Here is a 24,424-nt window from a genome sequence, read left to right on the forward strand (position 1 = left end):
GCCTCTACAAAGGACATAGTGGGATACTTACTACATTTGCAAAAAGCGAATCTCGCTTTTTCATCTATAAAAATACACCTCGCAGCAATATCTGCTTACCTACAAACTACTCATTCATCGTCTCTATTTAGAATACCAGTTATTAAAGCATTCATGGAAGGGCTAAAAAGAATTATACCACCAAGAACACCACCAGTTCCTTCATGGAACCTTAACATCGTCTTAACAAGACTCATGGGTCCACCTTTCAAACCCATGCATTCCTGTGAAATGCAATATCTAACCTGGAAAGTCGCATTTCTCATTGCAATCACATCCCTCAGAAGAGTAAGTGAAATACAGGCATTTACCATACAAGAACCATTTATTCAAATACACAAAAATAAAATAGTTCTAAGAACAAATCCAAAATTTCTACCAAAAGTAATCTCACCATTCCATTTAAATCAAACAGTAGAATTGCCAGTGTTCTTCCCACAACCAGATTCCGTGGCTGAAAGGGCACTACATACATTAGACATCAAAAGAGCACTAATGTACTACATTGACAGAACAAAGCTAATCAGGAAAACAAAACAACTGTTCATAGCTTTTCAAAAACCACACATAGGAAATCCAATCTCTAAACAAGGCATTGCTAGATGGATAGTCAGATGTATTCAAACATGCTATCTTAAAGCCAAAAGAGAATTGCCTATTACACCAAAGGCACACTCAACCAGAAAGAAAGGTGCTACAATGGCCTTTCTAGGAAACATTCCTATGAGCGAAATATGTAAGGCTGCAACCTGGTCTACGCCTCATACATTTACTAAACACTACTGTGTAGACGTACTAAATGCACAACAAGCTACAGTGGGCCAAGCTGTACTAAGAACATTATTCCAAACTACTTCAACTCCTACAGGCTAAACCACCGCTTTTAGGGGAGGTAACTGCTTTATAGTCTATGCGAAACATGTGTATCTGCAGCAACATATGCCATCAAACTGAAAATGTCACTTACCCAGTGTACATCTGTTCGTGGCATTAGTCGCTGCAGATTCACATGTGCCCTCCCGCCTCCCCGGGAAGCCTGTAGCCGTTTAGAAGTAGATCTTAAATCTTAAACATTTGTACATTTGTAAATAATTATTATAAACTTTGTATGTACATACGTATTCACTCCATTGCATGGGCACTATTTATAGCAAACAACTCCATCCTCACCCTCTGCGGGGAAAACAATCTAAGATGGAGTCGACGCCCATGCGCAATGGAGCCGAAGAGGGAGGAGTCCTTCGGTCCCGTGACCAAAAAAGACTTCTTCGAAGAAAAACAACTTGTAATACTCCGAGCCCAACACCAGGCAGCGGACTGTGCGAAACATGTGAATCTGCAGCGACTAATGCCACGAACAGATGTACACTGGGTAAGTGACATTTTCATTCACAACTTAGTGTCTCTGGCAGAGAGCAAAAAATAAAGCTGAACTCAAACTTGGTTCTGGAATCCTGCTTATGGAGAGAAATTTACTGGCTAAAAAAAACAGTTATCCTAGTATAACATGTTGAATGTTTGAGGAACGCCTATATGGCCTGTTGGTAGGTTAGGGTGCACTTAGCCCTTTTTAATGCAGCCCAGCTTCAGCCAAATCTAGACACTGGTTTGACTCTAATCTCCAGGTGCAGCTACTTGAGGTGTCACCCAGGCATTTGACCACTTCTGGAGTTTATTGGTTCCTGGTCGGTCAGGGCAGCACTCTGTTGTCTTTGGGAATGAAGTGGAGCAGTTTCATACTGTTTCAGCATATGTGGTGCTGGGTCAACTAATGTCTAAAATTTCCTGGCTCTTGACTAATGTTTAATGGTAATGTAAACCTGCTGTTAATTCCCATGAGCCCAAAAGCATTTCCGCACTGTAGTGACATTTATGTTGTATTTTTGTTATTGTTTTACGATGGAGAGGTTGTAACTGCTGTCAATCTTGAAATAAAGATGATTACATGTAAAAAAAAGACTTGTGCAGTGCGGATTGGTTATCCAACTCCCCTGCACCTCTGCTGTTGCAGTTATAGGGCCCACACTCCTCACCTCCAGCACTGCTAAGCCAGAGCTTCAACCAGTGTTGCACAAAGGAATGGGCGAGGGGAGCCAATGAGCTCTTGCGAAATAGCTGTAATGCATCATTCTTGTGCGTGGATCAGTTTGTGTATAGCATGGCTGTAGGCTATGGATTTTTAATGTATGTAATTTGTGTGTGTGTGTATATGTGTGTGTGTGTGTGTATGTATATATATATATATATATATATATATATATATATATATATATATATATATATATATATATAATTTTGTTCTTACATGAGCTTTCAGTCAGCCCTCGCCATCTATTGGTCTGTTATGTCCGTCACTTTTGTTCTGTCCACCACACCATAAAACATTGGATACAGGGTCAGCGCACTTAAGCCATTGGCTTACCTTGCTGCGCGTTCCTGCATTCTGTTTTTGCACAGTGTCCACATGCACTAAAAGTAGTACTGTTCAGTGCCATATACTACTGGCCCATTGTGTGCTTTTTTCATTAAAATGATTTTGTCTTTTACTTTTGATTTTTGGCGAGGGCTCAGCTCTCCCAGTGCTTACACCAGGCTGCTCGGACAGCTACTGTTCCTTTATATACACTCATATGCATAATTGTTTCCCCTCATGCACTCATCTCATGAATATTTTCCCCCCCAGAAACACCAACAAAAAAAACACCCCTATGCGCACAGATGTATGGTTGTCATGTATCAATGCTGTTGAAGTTTCTAAAAAAACATGCAAAAGCTCCCCATGCACACACATGCATGAGTGTACACAAATGTGCCCATCTTTATTTGTTCAAAAGTAAACACCTTTCTAAGATGACCCCCTTCGCATGTGTGCACATAACTGTGCATACATAGGCTGCAAGCTTTAGATGAATTTTGTAATAGTTTTAAAAACGTTCATAAACATAGCAAGCATTTGAAAAAGGTGAAACATTGGCTGCCAACACCAAATTTATTGGCTTTGTCAGTACTTGTGTGTCACAACTGACTGATGCACTAATGTACCTAATTGACCTGACTCCCTTGAGTGGTAGTCCCACAAACCTTTTGTCTTCACACCTCCTGTTTTGCTGAATTTGTTTTTGTTGACTTTAGGACTCTGTACGTAACCAGTGGTAAAGTGCTTATGCTCTCTTCCCTAAAACATGGCAAATTTGTCCTACACCTAATTGGTAGATTTAATTTACTTGTAAGTCCCTAGTAAATGGTAATCCATGTACCCAGTGCCTTTAAATGAAATGCTGCATGTGGGCCTGCAGCACTTATTGTGCTGTCCACCAAAGTAGCTCTTTAAAACTGCACTACAGGCTGCAGTGGCAGGCCTGAGGCATGTTTGTTATATAATGTGGACTTGTAGAGCATGGCTAATCACCTGTGAGGGTAATTCAGGTGCAGAGTAGGGCAGGTCGGAAGGGGGAAGAATGAAATCATGCCTGTTTTATCTAGAAGAGTAACGTCTTGAGGTTCCTTCAGAAGTTCATGAGGGAGGGGGAGGTTTTGAGAGGTCATTCTAGGTCTTGGCTGCAAGGCATGAGAAGGACTATCCTCTGCTTTTGGTCTTTGCGTGAGGGAGGTGTGCTCTTGCCTGGGACGCAGCTCGAAGGTGTCTGGTGAGTTGGTAGCTGTTGAGGCAGTGGTTGAGGGGCACTGGACTGGTGTTGTGAAGTGCTTTGTAGGTGTGAGTAGCTTGAACTTACATTTTTCCTGGATTGGGAGCCAGTGGAGATTGAGGGTTGGAGAGATGTTTTTTTTCATGGGGTGTTGAGGATGAGTCTGGTGGCAGTATTCTGGGTGTTTTGGAGTCTGCATAGAACATGGGCTGGGATTCTGAAGTAGAGGGTGTTTCCATAGCCAAGTCTACTTATAAGAGCCTAGGTGACTGTTCGTCTGGTGTTAAGTAGGATCCACTTGAAAATCTTGCGTAGCATTTGTAGGATGTGGAAGCATGATGAGGAGACTGCTTTGATCTGTCTGCTCTCAGAGAGATTGGTGTCCAGAATGATCCTGAGGTCCTTGGCATGGTCTGCGGGGGTGTATGGGATGGCCAAGTTTGGAGGGCCACCAAGAGGCATCTCAGGGGGAGTGGTTGTTGCCAAAGAGAAGGACCTCTGTTTTGTTTGTATTGAGCTGGATAAATTTGTTTTTCATCCAAGCAGCATCACTGCTCATGTAGTTGGTGAAGCTTGTTTTGGTGGTTCTGGTTGAGTTGGTAAGGGAGACGATGAGCTTTGTGTTGTCCGCATAGGGTACTATGTTTGAGCCGTGGGCTCTGAGCACGTCCATATGACACCCCTCGTGGGTACCCATGTGGATGCTAAAGAGTGTTGGAAGGAGCGACCATCCTTGTGGACTCCACAGATAACTTTTTTGAGTTCTGAGGTGTAAGGAGGAAGTTTAATTTGTTTAGCTCCCTCTGTGAGGAAGGAGGATAGCCACTTGAGGGACGGTCCACAGATACCCACATGCTGAAGCTTTCTGATGAGTGAGTTGTGGGACACCATATCAAAAGCAGTGGAAAGGTCGAGGAGGATGAGTGCAGCCATTTCTCCTCGTTCGAGGATGCTTCTGATTTGATTGGCAGCCGCAGTGAGGATGGTTCTTGTTCTCTGGTTGATGCGAAAGCCAGATTGAATGCGGTCTAGTTGTTGGTGGAGTTCTAGGTGGTCTGCAAGTTAGGGATTGATCACTTTCTCCATGGCTTTAGCTCAAAAAGGCAGGAGCGAGATGGGTCTGTAGCTACTGAGGGTGTTTGAGTCTGCTGTTGGTTTCTTGGTTAGGGCGTTGATGTCTGCATTTTTCTAGCAATATGGTAAGGTGGTGGTGTTTATGGAGGTGTTGATGACAGCGGTGAGTGTTGAGGAGCTAATGGTTGTTCCATAGTTGTATATGAAGTGGGGGGCATGGGTCTGAGGGGATTCAAGTGGATGATATTCATCAGGGTTTGTGATATCATCTTGAGTGGGACTTCCAATTGGTTAGCTGCTGTTTTGGTGATGAGGGACGTGTCCTGCTTGGGTGTTCGTATCGGTATGCTGTGGGTCGAATGTGTTGTAGATCTTGATAGTCTTCAGTTTGAAGAAGTTTGAGAGGTTGTTTCAGAGAGATGTTGTTGGTGGCAGCTGCAGGATTGGAGAACTAGATGAAGAGTTCTTTGGCATTGTTTTTTTTGCATCTTGGTGGTGGTAGTAGAGGTCGAGGGCGACTTTGTATTTGGATCTTGTGGTGGTATTTTTGTTGAGTCTCAATTTATTTTTAACTTGTTTGCAGTGGCTCTTGGACTCTCTGAGGACCTTTTGTGTACGAGCTGAGTCGTTTGTTGTTTTTGGAGATCTTATTTCTGATGGGAGAGGTGCAGTTGGCGCATTTGCTGAGCCATATATTGAAGAGCTTGGTGTTGACATTGAGGTTCCTGATGTGGTTGGGCAAGTGTTCCTCTAGGGTCTTGATTTATTTTTTTTGGTGGGTGGGTATCTTAAAATGTATGCTGTAGTCATTGAACCATGTGAGCGGGGTTGTGTGGGTAGTGGTGATCCTGTTGTTGAAAGAGAAAATACTGTTGAGGATGTGGCCTGCTGTGTTGTTTGGTTCTTGGACGAGCTGGGTGAGTCTGAAGTTGCGGAGTCTGTCAAGGAGAGCAATGGAGTTGCGTTCTGTGGTGTCTTCCAGGTGAGAATTTAGGTCCCAGGATAGGATGTTGTTGGCTGATCCGATAGAGAGGGGAGCAATGAAGTCTGTGATGCGGTTGCTGAATTCCCCTTGGGGATGCTGGGGACAGCATGCAAGGGATCCCTTCAGGGTGATGACGTAGTCCGTTTGTATTTTGAATTGGAGGTGTTCCATGAGATTGGTGTCCGAGTCCGTGGAGGTGGTGGAGTCAGTTGTATTTTTGTAGATGATCACAAGTCCTCTGCCTGGTTAATGGTTTTGGTCCTGGTATATGATTTTGTAGGTGGGCGGGATGGCTGTGCTCATACCTGGATTGGAAGCTGGGTTGAGCCATGTTTTGATCAGGAAGAGAACGTCTGGTGTGTTTCTGGTGAGGAGGTCCCAGATCTCAGTAGAATGTTTCTTGAAGGATCAGACTTTGAGGAACATGGTGGACATTAGGTGTGGGGTGGTGTAGGTAGCATGCATCAGTTGTTTAGAGGAAGTGGTGTTGGCGCTTGGTGTCGCAGGTGAAGTTGCGATGGGTGCAGAAGAAAGGTGCTACCGCAGTGCTAGGGGATGCGCAGCAGCAGCGTGTTTGCTGGTGTGGTGTTGAGGTTGCAGAGGATGGTGTAGGAATAGTAATGGCATTTATTGGCAGCTGTGTTTGTGGAGTTGCATTGAATGGCTGTGGGGCTAGCTTTCCCAGCACTGGGCGTGGTCTGGGCTCAGATGGGCTTGCCTTTGGCATGCCGCTGCGGCCTACATTAAGTAGGTCCTTGGGTGGGTGGGGCTTCTGTTGCCGAGATGAACAGGGAGCGGGTAAGTCTGGGCAGTGGAGGTGTGTCTTTGTCAAACAGCAGCAGCTGGATCAGGCTAGAAAAAGCAGGAAGTAGAAGCCACAGGAAAGTGGCAGGATTAGTGCCCAGGTGCCATTAACTGCCACCTCGACCTGGCCAAAATAAACCTTTTTCCAGACCTAAATCTTCCTTTTTAATGCTTATATGTCATTCCTAATGTAGACCCTAAAGCTTCTAGGGCAGGGTGCATGATATTTAAAAAGTATAACATGCTTGTTTAAGTTTTACATGTCCTGGTAGTGAAAAACTCCTAAAGTTGTTTTTCACGATTTATAAGGCCTACCTCTCCCATAGACTTACATTTGGGCTACCTTTCTATGTTTAATAAGTGTTAACTTTGGATTGGGAGCAGGCAAGAAAATATTTCTTGGACTCTTTTGAATTCTAGTTTAAAATCCGCTTTTAATGGTCACGTTGGATTTTAATTTATAATTGTAAAAAAGCCTCTTTTAGAAAGTTGGCATTTTTGTGGCCAAATCAACTTTCTGGCCTTTCTGCCAGTAGCATGTGTCCTGTTACTCTGCTGTTGTGGGCTGTGTATGGCTGCCAGACAGTGAGACAGAGGGGACTAGTTGTGGACAGGATGGGCCCCTCCTGTCAGGATGCCAGGGGGTGGTGCGGTACTGGCTTCACTTACACTTCAAAGGGCTTTGCCTCCTGCATACACAAGCCTTTTGTCACCCCAGACATTTGGGAACCAAACTCAGGAAGAGCAGGGGAGTAGGCCAGGTGTAGCCTTCCACACAAACTCTGGCACTCTTGATAAAAGGTGGCACTCTCAGACCCCAAATGAGAAACTCCTGAACCTGTAAACGATTTAGGAGGACTGCTTGACTGCTCTGCTGCCTAAAGAAGGAAGGCTGGATCTGATCCTTCGAAGCTGGGACCATCAGAGTGACTTCAGAGACGAGTTAGTTGGCTGGTCTTCTGTGTGAGCTACAGGGACACAACAAGCTCCAGTGACCCTGCAACCTTCCTTCCAGCCTGTTGCTGCTGGTCCCTGATGGAGTGAGTCATATCCCTCAAGTGGTATCCATTAGATCCTGGATCCTTTTTGTGGTACTAAAGTGACCTCCTCATACCTAAATCCCAAAATCTCAGACACCAGGGACTGGTCTGAGAACTGACCCCCGACCGGGACCTACCTGCAACCCAATCGGACAAATCCTCTCCAGAGCAACAAATCCACTTCAGCAGGAGCTCTTGGTGATGGTATTTGATCTTGTGAAGCCCTCTTCACCTACAATGTGCAGCCTCATCATGCTGGAGGAATCTGAGCTCCAGAATGTCTAAGGCCAAAGGGAGAGATCGTCACTGGGCTTGGGGACGCCCTCTTTGGCCTGAAAAAACAGCCTTTTCTGCTCAGATTTCCCCCACCATGGTCAACAGCTTCACCAAGACCTAATCCAGCGGATCCCCGTCAATGACCTCCTAGGCTACTGCCTGCTACCTTGCTCCACTGAGGACTTTAACTCCTCCAAGGAATCTTCAAAAGTTATTCTGAGTTCAAAAGTAACTCCTGGAAGGGGCGAACCTGGTATGTGTAGCCGACCTGCTTTTCATTTTGATAGGCCTTAACTTCTGACTTGGTCCAGGTCTCACACTATTAGATAGCACAAAAAAGAACAAACTGCCAACTGCAACTATTTTTCACTAAAAACTAAAAAAAAAAAAAAAAAAAAAAAAAAAAAAACTCATAACCCAGGGTCCACTGATTTGGATTGAGTTTGTTTTGGTATCATTCTATTTATTAAAATGGTATCTTTTTTCTAAATTGGTGTTGTAATTTTCATGTGTTCTATTCTGTTTGTATGCTGCATAAATACAATGTGCCTAGCTACCTGAGAGAATCAGAGGTAATTTAGTGACTTTCTGTGGTTCACTCTGACAAGGAGTTTATTATTTAAGTAGCCCTTCCATCCCTCTCAACTAATAACCCAATTTAGAGCATTGTGTAATCTCAACCTCCTTTACAGTTAGCAGTCCACTCGCATGAAAACATGTAGTTTAATCTTCAGCCATAAATAGATTGGGAAGAACCACTCCGACTCCTGCTTAACAGTGCTGTTGGTGTATCTGTTTTGAAGATGGACAGAGAAGGGCTGCCCTGCTGGAAGTAATGAGGGTACTCCTGCACGTTACCCCCATTTGGGAAGGAGTAGGGTATTGGCCTAAATGTACATAGAAAAACTGCCAGGTGCGCTCCTCTTCAGCTCTGTCCCTGTTGCAGAATATTCTATTCCCGGCTGATTTCTGCTTAAAAAGGATACTGCGCTAACTGTTTAGATAAGATTATCGCATTGGACACAGTATTAAGTCAAGTAACTTCTCCTGCTTTGAAATCATGAGACAAACGTGCACACATATGAATGGCAGGAGTATCAAACTCGGTGCTCAGGATAATTGTGAACTATATTCTCTGCCACACCTGAACCCACCTCTTCTTCCACAGCCAGAGAATCTACTGTACACGTCCAAGAGGCCCAACTCTGTGTTGAAGCTCACTGACTTTGGCTTTGCAAAAGAGACTACGACACACAACTCCTTGGCAACGCCCTGCTACACGCCGTACTACGTGGGTGAGTGCATTTTTCATAATAAGGCATGCAGAAAGTGTATGAAGTGGGATTGAATGCCTGAAGCTAGTGCTTGAGATGGACACTGAAAAAGTCACCACTTTTCCGATGCCGGAATTCGGATTCCAAGTTACAACCGGACAGCACTGGCTGAGCATCTTATGGCCAACAGAGAACTGTTGTGGACAGTGGTATGCAATTTGTGAAGCCAAATGGTCAGTTCCCCACAATGTGTTTATTAGGCCATATTAGTTTAAGCTCCTTTCTTACAGACTGGTACTGCACAGCCAGCAGCAGTGTGAGCATCCCTTGCACAGAACCAGCAAAGCAGGCGCAGCAAAAGTGCAACCCACCTACCACACACGTGCATACTCACTGCATCAGACCTGATCTGGCAGTTGAGAAGACATAATTAGAGTGAATGTTGACTTAATACTTGGTGCTCGCTGAAACAGACTGTCCTAGTGCTGAATTTGTCATCTGTGCCTCACATCAGCATGTCTGCCTGAGTGTCTGTAACACCTCCCTTTGTACCTCCCCTTTTTTGTCTCACAGCCCCTGAAGTGCTGGGCCCGGAGAAGTATGACAAGTCCTGTGACATGTGGTCCCTCGGTGTGATCATGTATATTCTGTGAGTACCAGTCTTGTGCCTTTGTGGGGCGGGCTATCGATTAGTTACTGCTGTGCGGTTCACTACTTGCCTCTTTGAAGGAGACGAGGTAGCGGGGGGACCTTTGGGTCTCTTGAACACTGATTTGATTTCCTCTTAAGGATTTAGTGGAAACCAATCACTGAGAGATCTGATGATGTTAATGGAATAGCTATCGCTTCTGGTCTTTAAAGATGGCTGGGATGGGACACAGTTCCTGGTAAGGTTGGCAGCTTTGCTTGGGGGCAGTGTAACTCCCTATTTATTTTCAAAATTTCAAGGAGGCTTAGTCTGGATTGTTATGGAGGGACCGCCTTCAGTGTGGTCAAAGCACCCTATGCTTCATGCTTTGTTCTCTTCAGTGCAGGTACAGTTGCTGGCATGGACATTTAGTAGCTACTGAACACAGGATTTTGTTCACCGAGCACAAACTGTGATTTTGAAACATGAATTGATCTACTGCGGATCAAACAGTAATTTGCTTATCAACTAAGTACACAAGCAACAGCCATTGGCAAATGGCATTAAGTCTGACTTCCTAGGGCATGCAAAGAACGACAACTCTCTAGGCAGATGTAGATACTTCACGGACAAACAGTGACACAGTCCCATTTATGTAGCAAAAATAACATGGTAGGCACAGGATTTAAGCAGGTCTCTGTTCACCATGCAGTGCATCAGCCAAGTATCACAGGCATAACATGAACAGCATCCTGCCTTTTTGGCTAATTGCCTTGCCACCTCCAGTGCCTCTTTACACACATTCTGCCAGAGCACTAAAAGACTAGACATTGAGTAGAAAAAAGAAAATATGTGAAAGGGCCTTCTCTATTTATGAGCTTATGGTCTGGAATGACATATTTGTATCACTCTTGATTGCCCCAGCCTTGCTCCAAATCAAGAGAGAGCTGAAGATACACCTCTTTAAAGAACACCACTTCAAAAAACTAACAGTCAACCACTACTTTCAGAGCCCAGCGTCTTTTCCAGTCCCTCATTGACTACATTCTTGCCTTTGACCATGTAGATCAACCATTCCCTTTGGTAGCACAATGCAAATGGACACCAACCCATGACTATTTTGTAGGGAATTTTGTCACATCGTGCGAGATGCATAAACTCTTTTATTGATTCACTTTTTAATGATTCCCTGTCAAGATTTCCACCTGACTGGGAATTATTCTAACTCTTGAGACTCTGAAGAAAGCTGTAGAACAAAAAGTTCGCCAGTATTGGATCTTTTATATATTCACGTTTCCATCATTGTCCGTAGTCAGACTGGGAATGCCTGGTAAATTAAAATAGCAGTACACTGTGCTAAAGTGGCAGTAGGCCACAGCAACAGTCTTTTTTTTTTTTTTTTTTTTTTTTTTTTGTAGCTCATCGACCTCGTTGGAAACAACCCAATCTTAGCTGATGAAGTGGAAGTGTTGAACTCTCCTATTCCCTTTAGAGGCCATCATAACTCTGATTTCTACCACACATGATTTGTGAGGGAGCCCTCAAAAAGAGCTCTGCACCAACTTTTCTTTCTGCCCTGAAGTTCTACCAGCCCTAACTTTTAACATACTGGAAGTTGTTCTATGATTATTATCGTAAAATGTGCACTTTCTGGGCAGGTGGGATCTTTATTCTTGCCATCAACTGCCATCCTGACTGACGAGGAAAAGAGATCCCATTTAAATCTTGCTCTCTGTGGCCAGAAGAAAATCTACACTGACCCTCAAAATCGGTGTATTTTATCGAACGCACGAGTAATTTCACGGCAATGTTTGTAAAACATTTCTTTTCAAGACTCTGAATGACCAAGAAAGGATGTTGGGACTTTACCTGCAACAGAAAAAAGAAAATTCACCCTTCCAAGTGTGATGCCTTCTCCTCTGTGAATGACACTGGGAGAAGTGTTCCACCACGCGCTTCCATGAAGGTGGTGCAAAAAACAGAAACGCGGAGTCTCCAGTGCTGAACTTTTCACCTAAAGTACCTGTAGGAACTTCTTCAAAAGAAAAAAAACTATTGTATCCTCTGGAAAACACTTCAAAAATGTTGACGGTCTACCTCTTCTAATGTTTTAAAAATTCACCTCCTCTGAAGCAGTGTCAGGCCTGCTGTCATGAACCAAGATTTAATTGTTATTAACCACCACTTCTCCTTTGACGCTATAGTGCAGGCTTCCGTAATGAAGAGCTCCCCATCACAACGGCACAGTCGGTTAATACACCATCAATGCATTCTACTGCCGCTCAACAAATGTCCATCATCCCACCATTGATGAAGAGCATGTTGACGTCGGACCTTCCCACAGTCAGCGGTGATGGCAACTGCTAACTCTTTGATGTAAACTACCACCTCATCGATTATGTTCCTGCTGCTTCCCTTCAAGCCGATCCATAGAGCGCACCTTAAATTAAGCTGGTGAAAACAGCGCCAATACTTGCCCTTTCATCAGCAAGGAGAGTAGCAGAGTTTGTAGGCATCTATCATAAAAGAGCCTTGTATTTAATGTACCAAAGACAAGTTAATACTACACACTAACCCATAATTCATGCCCAAAGTACCCACTAACTTTCATTTGATTGAACGTGTTAAGTTTCATTCCCTTTTCATAATCTGACGTCAGCAGAAAAATCTTTGCGCTTGTTGGATGTCTTCAAGTGCATCCTATCTTACAAGGATAAGACAGTAGACTTGTATCAGACCATGAGTCTTTCAGCCATCCAAGAGGAGGCCTCTACTGTCTAAATGGGGAATAGCATTCTTTCAGCCTCCATCTCCTTTGGCCGCCACCAGGCGAATCATTCACTCCTGCATAAAGGGAGGGTGCATTCCACAAGAAGCATTATGATGGCTACTGCACTTTATGATGGAATGCCACTGTAAGACTGTTGCCAAGCAATCACACGGAAAAGCAGACAAACGTTCCAAGTACTACTGCCTGCTTATGAATGCAGCATCCTTTTCAGCAGAAGGGCAGGCATTTCTTTACAAACTGTTAAACTAAAAGTGAGCCTGCGTCCTGCTTTATTCAATCGTTATGCACTGCATGCTTTTCTGATTGAAGCATGTGAATATGCGAAAGATCCAATCCTGGAGAAGAAATTAGTTACCTAAAACTCCAGTTCTCTAGGATTGTTATTGTTCATGTGCTCACACGTGATCCTCCCTCCTCCCAGTTCCGAGGCTCACATCTAGTATATGTACTCCTCAGAGTTGTGCAGTGAAATCTGATCTGTGGTGGCCTTTACGGGGAGTAGGAGAACTCTGCACTTCATTTCATTGGCTGTAGTTTGGGTTTGAGATGAACGTGCTGCCAAACAAACACGGTTGTTGAAGCCTATGCCCATTTTAAAACTGTTTACTGCTATTTTAAAGTTACCTGGGATTCCCAGTCGGCGTGGAATGAGCCAAGCATGTAAATATATGAAACCTAGTAGCTGAGAACTGGAGTTGCAGATAAGTTAATCATTTGTTTCTTGCCTGCCAGAACCATGTGTCAGTACGAGAACTTATGCAGGTGTTTTAGATAACATGTAAATAGTTGAAATGTGCTAATATAGTATAACCTAAAACTATAGCTTTCTTCTTAACACCTTGAGGAAAATACTTCATGGTTTTAGGACATATTTAGTGCGGACAGCTTTAAAGCATTGACCGCCCCTTACTTTGCAGTTTTATCTTGAGCTAGCATTTGTTTTGAGATGGAAATGACTGTGCCACCAGAGTCTCTGCATTAAGCTCCCGTTTCTCAACAGACTTGCTGTCTTCCTTCTTCCTTGTTGCAGGCTTTGTGGATACCCACCATTCTACTCTAACCATGGCCTGGCCATCTCTCCGGGCATGAAGAAGCGAATTCGGATGGGCCAGTACGAGTTTCCTAACCCAGAATGGTCAGAGGTGTCCGAGGAAGGTAGGATACTGATTTTGCTCCATGGGACAAAACTAAAACAGTGTTAAAGTTAGCTTTATCGCGGACACCAGTTTTAACACTTTGAGGTGGCGAGTTAATGTTTCAACTAAACAGTGTTTTGTTGTTGTTTTTCTATGCAATGTGGTGTTTGGGCCTATTAAGCTAGCTGGTATTATCTCCTGTGAGGTATTGCTGGATGCTAGCTCACTACTTGAGTTTTAATCTCTGGTTGAGAAACCAGATCTTGCTCTGGCATGGGAGCTGGGTTCAGAAAGCAGGTTAGATTTCTTAACTGAGTCAAGGCACCATTTTCCAGAATATGTGCTTAATTGAATATTCTTATTAAATTTTCCCTGTGTAATGAAAGCAGCTTTTGGGAAAGTAGTTAGGTCTAGCATTTCATGGTAGTAGATGGGCAACTTTGTCCCAAGATGTCCTGCACTGAAAATCTCATACTGAAGCAACATTTCAGGCTACAACATTACAAAACCCAGGAAATTAATGGATTACCAGAGTTGGTCTGTTCTCTAAAAGAAAATAGTTAAGAAAAGGGGCCTGAAGATGTAGTTTTCATTGGAAGTTAACTTAAAAACATTGACATCAATTTACTGCATAGTATACATATTAAACAGAGGGTCAATATTTGTTTAATCTTTAAGAAAATGTGTGCACTATTCTTTACTTGTGCGCAAAAAAAAGTTACAATCCAACAAATTACAATAGCAAAGGTAAATAAACGTTCAAGGGTGACTGAATACCTTTGCGTCTCCTATAGACTGTTCTGTTCACAAAGCAGTACTTTCTTCCTCAACATAAAGGCCATTGTGGGATGATGGCCCTCTTTTAAGTGTCACCCCCAAACCTTTTACCTTTCTCCCCCTCTTTTTCTGACCTCGTTTTTGTTTGCTTTAGGGCTCTGGGCACTTTACCACTGCTAACCAATGCTAAAGAGCATGTGGTCTTTCCCTAAAACATGGTAACATTCACTCCTACCCAGTTTGCATATTTAATTTACCTAAAAGTCTCTAATATAGTGCACTAGATGTATCCAGGGCCTCTAAATTAAATGCTACTTGTGGGCCTACAGCACTAATTGTGCCACCCACATAAGTAGCCCCTTAACCATGTCCCAGGCCTGCCATTGCAAGGCTTGTGTATGCAGTTTCACTGCCACTTCGAATTGGCATTTAAAACTACTTGCTAAGCCTTAAACTCTCCTTTTATTACATTTAAGTCACCCTTACGGTAGGCCCTATGTAACCCATATGGCAGGGTACTATGTAAGTAAAAGGTAGGACAAGTACTTGTTAGTTTTACATGTCCTGGTAGTGAAAAACACCCAAAGTCGTTCACTATTGTTAAGCCTGCTCCTCTCATAGGCCAACATTGGCAATTCCCTTGTATACGTTTAAGTGGTAATTTCTGATCTGAAAGGAGTGGCATTGTAATGTTTAGTATGGCTGGAATGGTAGTGAAAAATCTTGCTTACTAGTGAAGTTGGATTTAACACTACTATTTTAGAAATGGCGCTTTTAGAAAGTAGGCATTTTTCTGCACTTACTGCTCTATGCCTTACAGCCTGTCTCCAATCCAAGTCAGGTCTGGTCTGGTTGACAGCTCTTCTTGTGCATTCCACCCAGACAGCCATAAACGCAGGACACCCAGCTGCATCTGCATTGATTTGCATACTGATGAGCCTTCCTGGGCAAGAAGGGTGGAGGAGCTCTCACTTACACTTCAAAGGCTAGTAGCCTGACACCACACAAAGGACTGAAGGCCCCCACAGATCTCCTGGCGGACAGGACTGGGTTGAAAGGGGAACTGGTGCATGTCAAAACCACACATTGAAGTCTCCTCCCCTTCAGAGGCACATTTGGGTATATATACTGGGTCTGTGACCCCTCCTCCCCTCAAATCAGAGACTTCTGACAGAGTCCAGTTGTAGGTGCAGAAGGACTGCCGTTGTGCCCAAAGGACTCCTCTGGACTGCTTTTCTGGAAGGTCTGCTCTCCTGCTTGTTGCACTGCTGTTTGCTGCTCCCTGACTACTGGAAGGACTTTGCCTTCCCCCACAAGTGATCTCCAAGGGTTCGTCAGCTTACCTCCTGTTAAGAAGTCTCAGGGCCATCAAAGGTTTCACCTTAGGGAGAAAATCCACGCGCCAGAAAAATCGATGCAACAACAGCAGAATCGGCACAACACGTGTCTCGCAGCGGAAAAATAAAACGCAGCAGCATCTACAGAATCTACGCAGCGCCCGTTTCATCATCACAGTGCGTTTGGATTTTCCACACATGGTCCTTAAGAATCAATTTGCCATCAAACCCCGTACCACATTAAGGAGCCAAGGCTGCATTCCTGGAAATTGATGCCTCGCCTTGTCTGTGAGGAAAGAATTGATGCACTGTTTTACCTTTTGATGCATCAACTCCTCTGCCGCCCCCAGCGTCATTATGTTTGACACATCCCAGGTAGTTTGTTCTAAAGAAATACATCTATTGATACCTATGGATTAACTAGCGTGGGGTACTTTTTGTGGTGTTTTCACTGTATGAGTGGTTGCACAAATACTTTACACATTGCCATCTAAGTTAAGCCTGCTTGCTCTGTGCCAGGCTACCAGAGGATGAGCACAGGATAACTTAGGTTGTGATGTTAGTTACCTTAACTAGGATTTTTGTCCCTACTTGGACATGGTGCATACCTCTGCCCACTAGAGACACAATTTCTCCCAAACATGAATTGCCAATAAACATGTTGGCATGTCAGAAGTTGAATATTTAAAAGAGCACGTCCTTGCTACCAATTACAAACTACACGCCATGTTTCACAGAGGGACTTCTTGGTGCCTCATCAGCAAAAACATATGAGAACCCAACTGGGACAATGTAATCATCCATGAAATGCCATCACCTTGATGAAATGCCATCCAAGCAGCTGCAAACGATAACCAACACATGAAAGCCTTTATCGGACAAGACTGACCCAAAGCTCACTGTCTCACTATACTTATTTTAAAAAAGTGATGACATGAGGTTTTCCGTACATCTAAAGCTGTCTGTAGCTAGACCAAATCTTGGTCTCATTTGGTCTTTGTGGGCTCTCTACACCCTCTCTCAGCTGCCTGGCTCCCGCTCTTCCTTGGCTTGGATTTTATTTACCACGTGTACCTGCCTGAGGTCCCCAGGGTGGAGGATCGTTTGTAATTGCTTTTAGTCTTGGCACCCAGTTCTACCAGGGCTCTGCAATCCTTAAAGACAGTGCCCACTTATGCTCCATACTGGGATCCCAAATGCAGCTCCCCCCAGTGCACCTCAGTTGGCACACTCCAAGCCCCTCTGCCGAGCCCGTGCCTGAACTCCATAGACTGTCTGCCGGAGCACCTCAGTTCTTACAGTCAGTACACACAGCTGTTCCAGTACTGAGGCCTCGGGTGCAGCTCCTCAGTGCACCCCACTTCACACACTCCAAACCCCTCAGCCTTGCCAGAATCACACACACACTGTCTGCCAGAGTACCTCAATTCTTACATTCAGTACACACTGCTGTCCCAGTACTGGTCTGCTCCCAGTACTGGACTGCGGACACAGCTCCATCAGTGCAGCTCAGTTCACACACTCCAAGCCCCTCAACCATGCCCGTGCCGGAACCCCCCACACATGCTGTCTGCCAGAGCACCTCTGTTCTTACAGTCCGTACACTCTGCTGTTCCAGTACTGGGACCTCGGGCGCAGCTCCATCAGTGCACCTCAGTTCCACCCGACAAGGTCACCTCCTTTCGTATATTGGGATCCTGGTCACACACGATTCTGCTACAGCAGCTCAATTCTAATATTCATTCACACTGCCAAGCCAATACTGGACCCAAAAGAACAAAACACAGCTCAGCCAGTGCACCGCAAGTCTTAACATCCAACGCCACTGTCAAAGGGAACCACCAAAGCTCCGCCAGAAACCATCACTTCTAACATTCAGTGCACATTTCTTCTCAGTAATAAGGCTCACACACCCCCCCCCCCCTTCGTCGCTTCTGTGGTTCAGAGCAAAGCCACTCCCGTGCTGAGCCCCATTCGCAGCTTCACCAGGGCTTCCTCCAGCTTAGCACTGTGTAACACTGGCACGCAAATACTTTGAGCCACACATAGCTCCTTTAAAATACTTCACTTCTGACCTTGTGTGTTTGTTACTATTCCAGTACTGCAGCTCACATACAACTGTCAATGCACCTCAACCCTAACCTGCAGTGCCCCATTATTCCAATATATAGCTTTGTTTACAGCTAAGCTCAGAGCAAGAAAGCTTTGCAGATGAAAAGGAATGCTTCCCTGGACAGGAGCAGAAAACAAAGTTTAAAAAAAAAAAATAATATAAAAAAATCACCTTCAGACCAGATAAATAGGACAAAACGTAACTAAACAGTAGTTGGTTCCCTGCTTCCACACAGAAGGAGGGACAAAGAGGCATGACTGACAACTGGCAACCAAGGATTTTTATATCACACAAACTATCAAATGAAATAACTGGAAACCCACAGAAGAAGTATACACCCCCTCTATTACCTATCTTCCTATCCTCTCACTCTACCTCTCACCCTCACCCACCTCTACAACCCCACCTCCCCTATCTTCTCAACCCTACTCCTATCTTTTTCCCCTATCTCCTAAACCTCCTAACACTCACCCCCCTCTGCCCTTAAACCCCCCTCCCCCAGCTCTTCTCACTCTACCTGTCCCCCCCCCCTCCCTCGCGCTTTCCCGCCTCGACCTCCTGCATGACCCCGCCCCCCAGCTCCCATTCGCACCCACCTGACCCCTCCCGCCCCTCCTACCTCTTAAGGCGGCCGCTGCGCCACGACCCCTGGTCCCCAGCTCTCCCAAGACCCGCTACGACCCCTCCACGCCCTCAACCCAGGACGCTCCAAAACTTGCTTCCAAGCTCACCCCAAACGCACCCATGGACCCTTCGCCTGCAACTCTTGCAAACGCACCTTCCACCACGCAACAACCACGACCACAAGCCCACTTGCCATCAACCACCTCAAGTGCATCCTAGTCAACGCCTGCTCCGTCCTCAAACATCACGTTGAACTCTGGGACCTCCTGGACTCCATAGCACCGGACGTCGCCTTCATCACGGAGACCTGGATGAACGCCTCCTCGGCCCCCGACTTCGCCACTGCCATCCCCGAAGGCTACAAGATCTCCAGAAAAGACCGCACCAACCAGATAGGAGGAGGGATCGCCATCGTCTTTAAAGACTCCATCAGCGTCACCACCTCCACCGAAGACACCCCTCTCGCCGCTAAACACCTGCTCTTTCAGATTCGCACCGATCCGAGGACCACCCTCAGAGGATCCCTCGTCTACCGTCCTCCCGGGCCACGCGCCCCCTTCAGCGACGCCATCGCCGACTTCATCTCCCCGCACGCCCTCGCCTCACCGGACTACATCCTCTTAGGCGACCTCAACTTCCATCTGGAACATAACAACGACCCCAACACCACCACCCTGCTCGACAACCTCGCCAACCTCGGCCTCAAACAACTGGTGAACACCGCCACCCACATCGCCGGACACACGCTTGACCCCATCTTCTCCGCCAGCAAACACGTCTTCTTCAGCCACGCCTCGGCCCTACACTGGACCGACCACAGCTGCGTCCACTTCACATTCCGACGCGAGACCCGCCACCTCCGCACCCAACCCATCCCTCGTCGACAGTGGAACAAGATCCCCGAAGAGCAACTCTTCTCCGCACTCGCCGCCAACGAACCCACCCTCACCACCGACCCCCAACGACGCAGCCCTCAACCTCACAAACTGGATCTCCAACTGCGCAGACATCCTTGCCCCCCTCAAACGCACGCATCGACAGACCAGCACCAAAACACCTCTCTGGTTCTCTGACACCCTCAAAGAAATCTTGTTGCGCCCTTGAGAAAGCCTGGCGCAAGGACCGCACCGCTGACAACATGACCGCCCTCAAGAACGCTACCCGCGAACACCACCACCTGATCCGAGCCGCCAAAAGGAACCGTCTCTGACGTCACCTGGTGGCACTGGCCACTCAGAGCAGTCCAGTGTGCCAGCAGCACCTCTGTTTCCAAGATGGCAGAGGTCTGGAGCACACTGGAGGAGCTCTGGACACCTCCCAAGGGAGGTGCAGGTCAGGGGAGTGGTCACTCCTCTTTCCTTTGTCCAGTTTCGCGCCAGAGCAGGGCTAAGGGGTCCCCTGAACCGGTGTAGACTGGCTTATGCAGAATTGGGCACATCTGTGCCCAAGAAAGCTTTTCCAGAGGCTGGGGGAGGCTACTCCTCCCCTGCCTTCACACCATTTTCCAAAGGGAGAGGGTGTGACACCCTCTCTCAGAGGAAGTCCTTTGTTCTGCCATCCTGGGCCAGGCCTGGCTGGACCCCAGGAGGGCAGATGCCTGTCTGAGGGGTTGGCAGCAGCAGCAGCTGCAGTGAAACCCCAGGAAGAGCAGTTTGGCAGTACCAGGGTCTGTGCTACAGACCACTGGGATCATGGGATTGTGCCAACTATGCCAGGATGGCATAGAGGGGGCAATTCCATGATCATAGACATGTTACATGGCCATATTCGGAGTTACCATTGTGAAGCTACATATAGGTAGTGACCTATATGTAGTGCACGTGTGTAATGGTGTCCCCGCACTCACAAAGTCTGGGGAATTGGCCCTGAACAATGTGGGGGCACCTTGGCTAGTGCCAGGGTGCCCTCACACTAAGTAACTTTGCACCTAACCTTTACCAGGTAAAGGTTAGACATATAGGTGACTTATAAGTTACTTAAGTGCAGTGTAAAATGGCTGTGAAATAACGTGGACGTTATTTCACTCAGGCTGCAGTGGCAGGCCTGTGTAAGAATTGTCAGAGCTCCCTATGGGTGGCAAAAGAAATGCTGCAGCCCATAGGGATCTCCTGGAACCCCAATACCCTGGGTTCTTCAGTACTATATACTAGGGAATTATAAGGGTGTTCCAGTAAGCCAATGTAAATTGGTAAAATTGGTCACTAGCCTGTCAGTGACAATTTGAAAGAAATGAGAGAGCATAACCACTGAGGTTCTGATTAGCAGAGCCTCAGTGAGACAGTTAGTCACTACACAGGTAACACATTCAGGCACACTTATGAGCACTGGGGCCCTGGAGAACAGGGTCCCAGTGACACATACAACTAAAACAACATATATACAGTGAAAAATGGGGGTAACATGCCAGGCAAGATGGTACTTTCCTACACCCCCCCCCTCCCCCCCCCCCCCCAACGAAGGACAATAAGACTAGCCATGACCTGATGAGTCTTCATTGTCTAAGTGGAAATATCTGGAGAGTCCATCTGCATTGGAGTGGCTACTCCCAGGTCTATGTTCCACTGTATAGTCCATTCCCTGTAGGGATATGGACCACCTCAACAATTTAGGATTTTCACCTTTCATTTGTTTTAGCCAAAGTAGAGGTTTGTGGTCTGCCTGAACAATGAAGTGAGTGCCAAACAGGTATGGCCTCAACTTCTTCAGTGCCCAGACCACAGCAAAGGCCTCCCTCTCAATGGCAGACCAACGCTTTTCTCTAGGGGTCAACCTCCTACTAATAAAAGCAAGAGGTTGATCCTGGCCCTCAGAATTAAGTTGTGATAGGACTGCCCCTACTCCTAATTCAGGTGCATCAGTTTGGACATATAATTTTTTAGAGTAACAAGGGCTTTTCAGGACAGGTGCAGAGCACATGGCCTGCTTCAGCTCCTCAAAAGCTTTCCGACAGTTTGCTGTCCATAATACCTTTTTAGCCATTTTCTTGGATGTGAGGTCATTAAGAGGGGCTGCAATGGAGCCATATTTCTTAATGAACCTCCTGTAATACCCAGTGACGCATAGGAAGGCTCTCACCTGAGTCTGAGTAGTAGGGGGAACCCAATCAATAATTGTTTGGATTTTCCCCTGAAGTGGTGCAATCTGTTCCCCACCAACAACGTGTCCCAGATAAACCACCTTACCCTGCCCTATCTGGCACTTTGAAGCCTTGATAGTGAGGCCTGCCTGTTGCAGGGCCTCCAAAACTTTCCATAAGTGGACCAGGTGATCATCCCAGCTGGAGCTAAAGACAGCTATATCGTCCAAATATGCTGAAAGCCTCCTGCCCTTGCAGGACTGTGTTCACCAACCTTTGAAAAGTGGCAGGTGCATTTTTCAAACCAAAAGGCATTACAGTAAACTGGTACTGGCCTCCAATGGTTGAAAATGCAGTTTTAGGTTTAGCATCTTCTGACAATTTGATCTGCCAATACCCTGCAGTCAAATCAACAGTGCTTAGATACTTGGCAGATGCCAGTGTATCTATGAGCTCATCTGCCCTGGGTATAGGGTGAGCATCAGTTTTGGTTACCAAGTTGAGACCTCTATAGTCTACACAAAACCGCATTTCCTTCTTTCCATCTTTGGAATGGGGTTTTGGTACAAGTACCACAGGAGAAGCCCATGGACTTTCAGAGTGCTCAACCACTCCTAGTTCTAACATTTTCTGGACCTCTTGCTTTATGCAGTCCCTGACATGGTCAAGCTGCCTATAGATCTTACTTTTGACAGGCAAGCTGTCTCCAGTATCTCTAGTGTGCTCACACCAAGAAGTGGTACCTGGCACAGTAGAGAAGAGTTCAGAGAATTGATCTAGGAGATTTATGCAATGGTCTTTCTGCTCAGCAGTAAGACAATCAGCCAAAACTACACCTTCCACAAGAGCATCTTGTTCTGTGGAAGAGAAGAGATCAGGTAGAGGATCACTGTCTTCTTCCTGTCCCTCATCTGTTGCCATGAGCAGGGTGAGATCAGCCCTGTCATAGTAGGGTTTCAGGCGGTTTACATGGAGTACCCTAAGGGGACTCCTTGCAGTGCCTAAGTCAACTAAATAGGTGACTTCACCCTTTTTCTCAACAATTGTGTGGGGTCCACTCCATTTATCTTGGAGTGCTCTTGGGGCCACAGGCTCCAAGACCCACACTTTCTGCCCTGGTTGGTACTGAACCAAAACAGCCTTCTGATCATGCCATTGCTTCTGGAGCTCTTGGCTGGCCTGAAGGTTCTTACTGGCCTTTTTCATATACTCAGCCATCCTTGATCTGAGGCCAAGTACATAATCCACAATATCCTGCTTAGGAGCTTTTAAAGGTTGTTCCCAACACTCCTTTACAAGTGTGAGTGGACCCCTAACAGGGTGTCCAAAAAGAAGTTCAAAGGGTCTGAAGCCCACTCCTTTCTGGGGTACCTCCCTGTAGGCAAAAAGGAGGCATGGTAAAAGGATATCCCATCTCCTGCGGAGTTTTTCAGGGAGACCCATAATCATGCCTTTGAGAGTTTTGATAAATCTCTCCACCAGTCCATTTGTTTGTGGATGATAGGTTGTAGTGAATTTATAAGTTACACCACACTCCTTCCACATGGCCTTTAAGTATGCAGACATGAAATTGCTTCCTCTGTCTGATACTACTTCCTTTGGGAAGCCCACCCTGGAAAATATTCCCAGGAGGGCCTTTGCCACTGCAGGAGCTGTAGTGGTCCTTAAAGGAATAGCTTCAGGATATCTTGTGGCATGGTCCACTACCACCAAAATGAATCTATTGCCTGAAGCAGTAGGAGGGTCAAGGGGGCCAACTATGTCAACCCCTACCCTTTCAAAGGGAACCCCAACCACAGGCAGTGGAATAAGGGGTGCCTTTGGGGTGCCACCTGTCTTGCCACTGGCTTGACAGGTTTCACAGGACTTCCAAAAATCTTTTGTGTCCTCAGACATCCTAGGCCAATGAAACAAGGGGACAAGCCTGTCCCAAGTTTTCATTTGTCCTAGATGCCCAGCTAGGGGAATGTCGTGTGCAAGAGTTAGGAGGAACTTTCTGTACTCCTGAGGAATCACTAATCTCCTGGCAGCTCCAGGTTTAGGATCCCTATGCTCAGTGTACAAGAGGTTGTCCTCCCAGTAAACTCTGTGAGAGTCACTGACATCCCCATTAGCCTGTTTGACAGCTTGCTGTCTTAGACCCTCTAATGTGGGACAGGTCTGCTGTGCCACACTCCGCTCCTCTCTGGCAGGCCCCCCTTCACCCAAAAGCTCAGCAGTGTCTGCTTCCAGCTCCTCTGGTGTAGGTTCTGCACAGGGAGGGAATTCTTCTTCCTCAGAAGTTGAATCCACTGTAGAGGGAGAGATAGTAGGAAGTGGTTTGCTTCTACTAGCCCTAGCTTTAGGGAGCACTTGGTCCATTGTTCCAGGATCCAAGCTTCCCTGTCCTTTTTGCTTTTTGGCCTGAGCCCTTGTCAAAGCAAAAATATGCCCTGGGATGCCCAGCATTGCTGCATGGGCCTCCAACTCCACATCTGACCAAGCTGATGTCTCCAAATCATTTCCTAGTAGACAGTCTACAGGTAAATCTGTGGCTACCAAAACTTTCTTTGGACCAGTAACCCCCCCCCCCCCCCCCCCCCCCCCCCAGTTGAGATTAACAACAGCCATGGGGTGGCTAAGTGTGTTGTTGTGAGCATCGGTTACTTGGTACTGGTGACCAAGTAGGTGTTGTTCAGGGTGGACCAGTTTCTCTATGACCATAGTCACACTGGCACCAGTGTCCCTGTAGGCCTGAACCTCAACACCATTTATTAGGGGTAGCTGCTTGTACTTATCCATATTAAGGGGACAAGCAACTAAG

General features: G+C 46.1%; 1 protein-coding gene across 1 annotated transcript in view; it reads left to right on the top strand.

Moving 5' to 3' along the window:
• Positions 1 to 24,424, top strand: part of MAPKAPK2 (MAPK activated protein kinase 2) — a 200,823-nt gene that overhangs the window by 160,603 nt on the left and 15,796 nt on the right. Inside the window, exons 5-7 of the mRNA XM_069238592.1 lie at positions 9,034 to 9,160; positions 9,713 to 9,788; positions 13,589 to 13,713. Of these exons, the coding sequence (XP_069094693.1) occupies positions 9,034 to 9,160; positions 9,713 to 9,788; positions 13,589 to 13,713 (328 nt within the window). The remainder of the gene's footprint in view (positions 1 to 9,033; positions 9,161 to 9,712; positions 9,789 to 13,588; positions 13,714 to 24,424) is intronic.

Source organism: Pleurodeles waltl, chromosome 6 (genome assembly GCF_031143425.1).
Source record: "Pleurodeles waltl isolate 20211129_DDA chromosome 6, aPleWal1.hap1.20221129, whole genome shotgun sequence".
NCBI lineage: Eukaryota > Metazoa > Chordata > Amphibia > Caudata > Salamandridae > Pleurodeles > Pleurodeles waltl.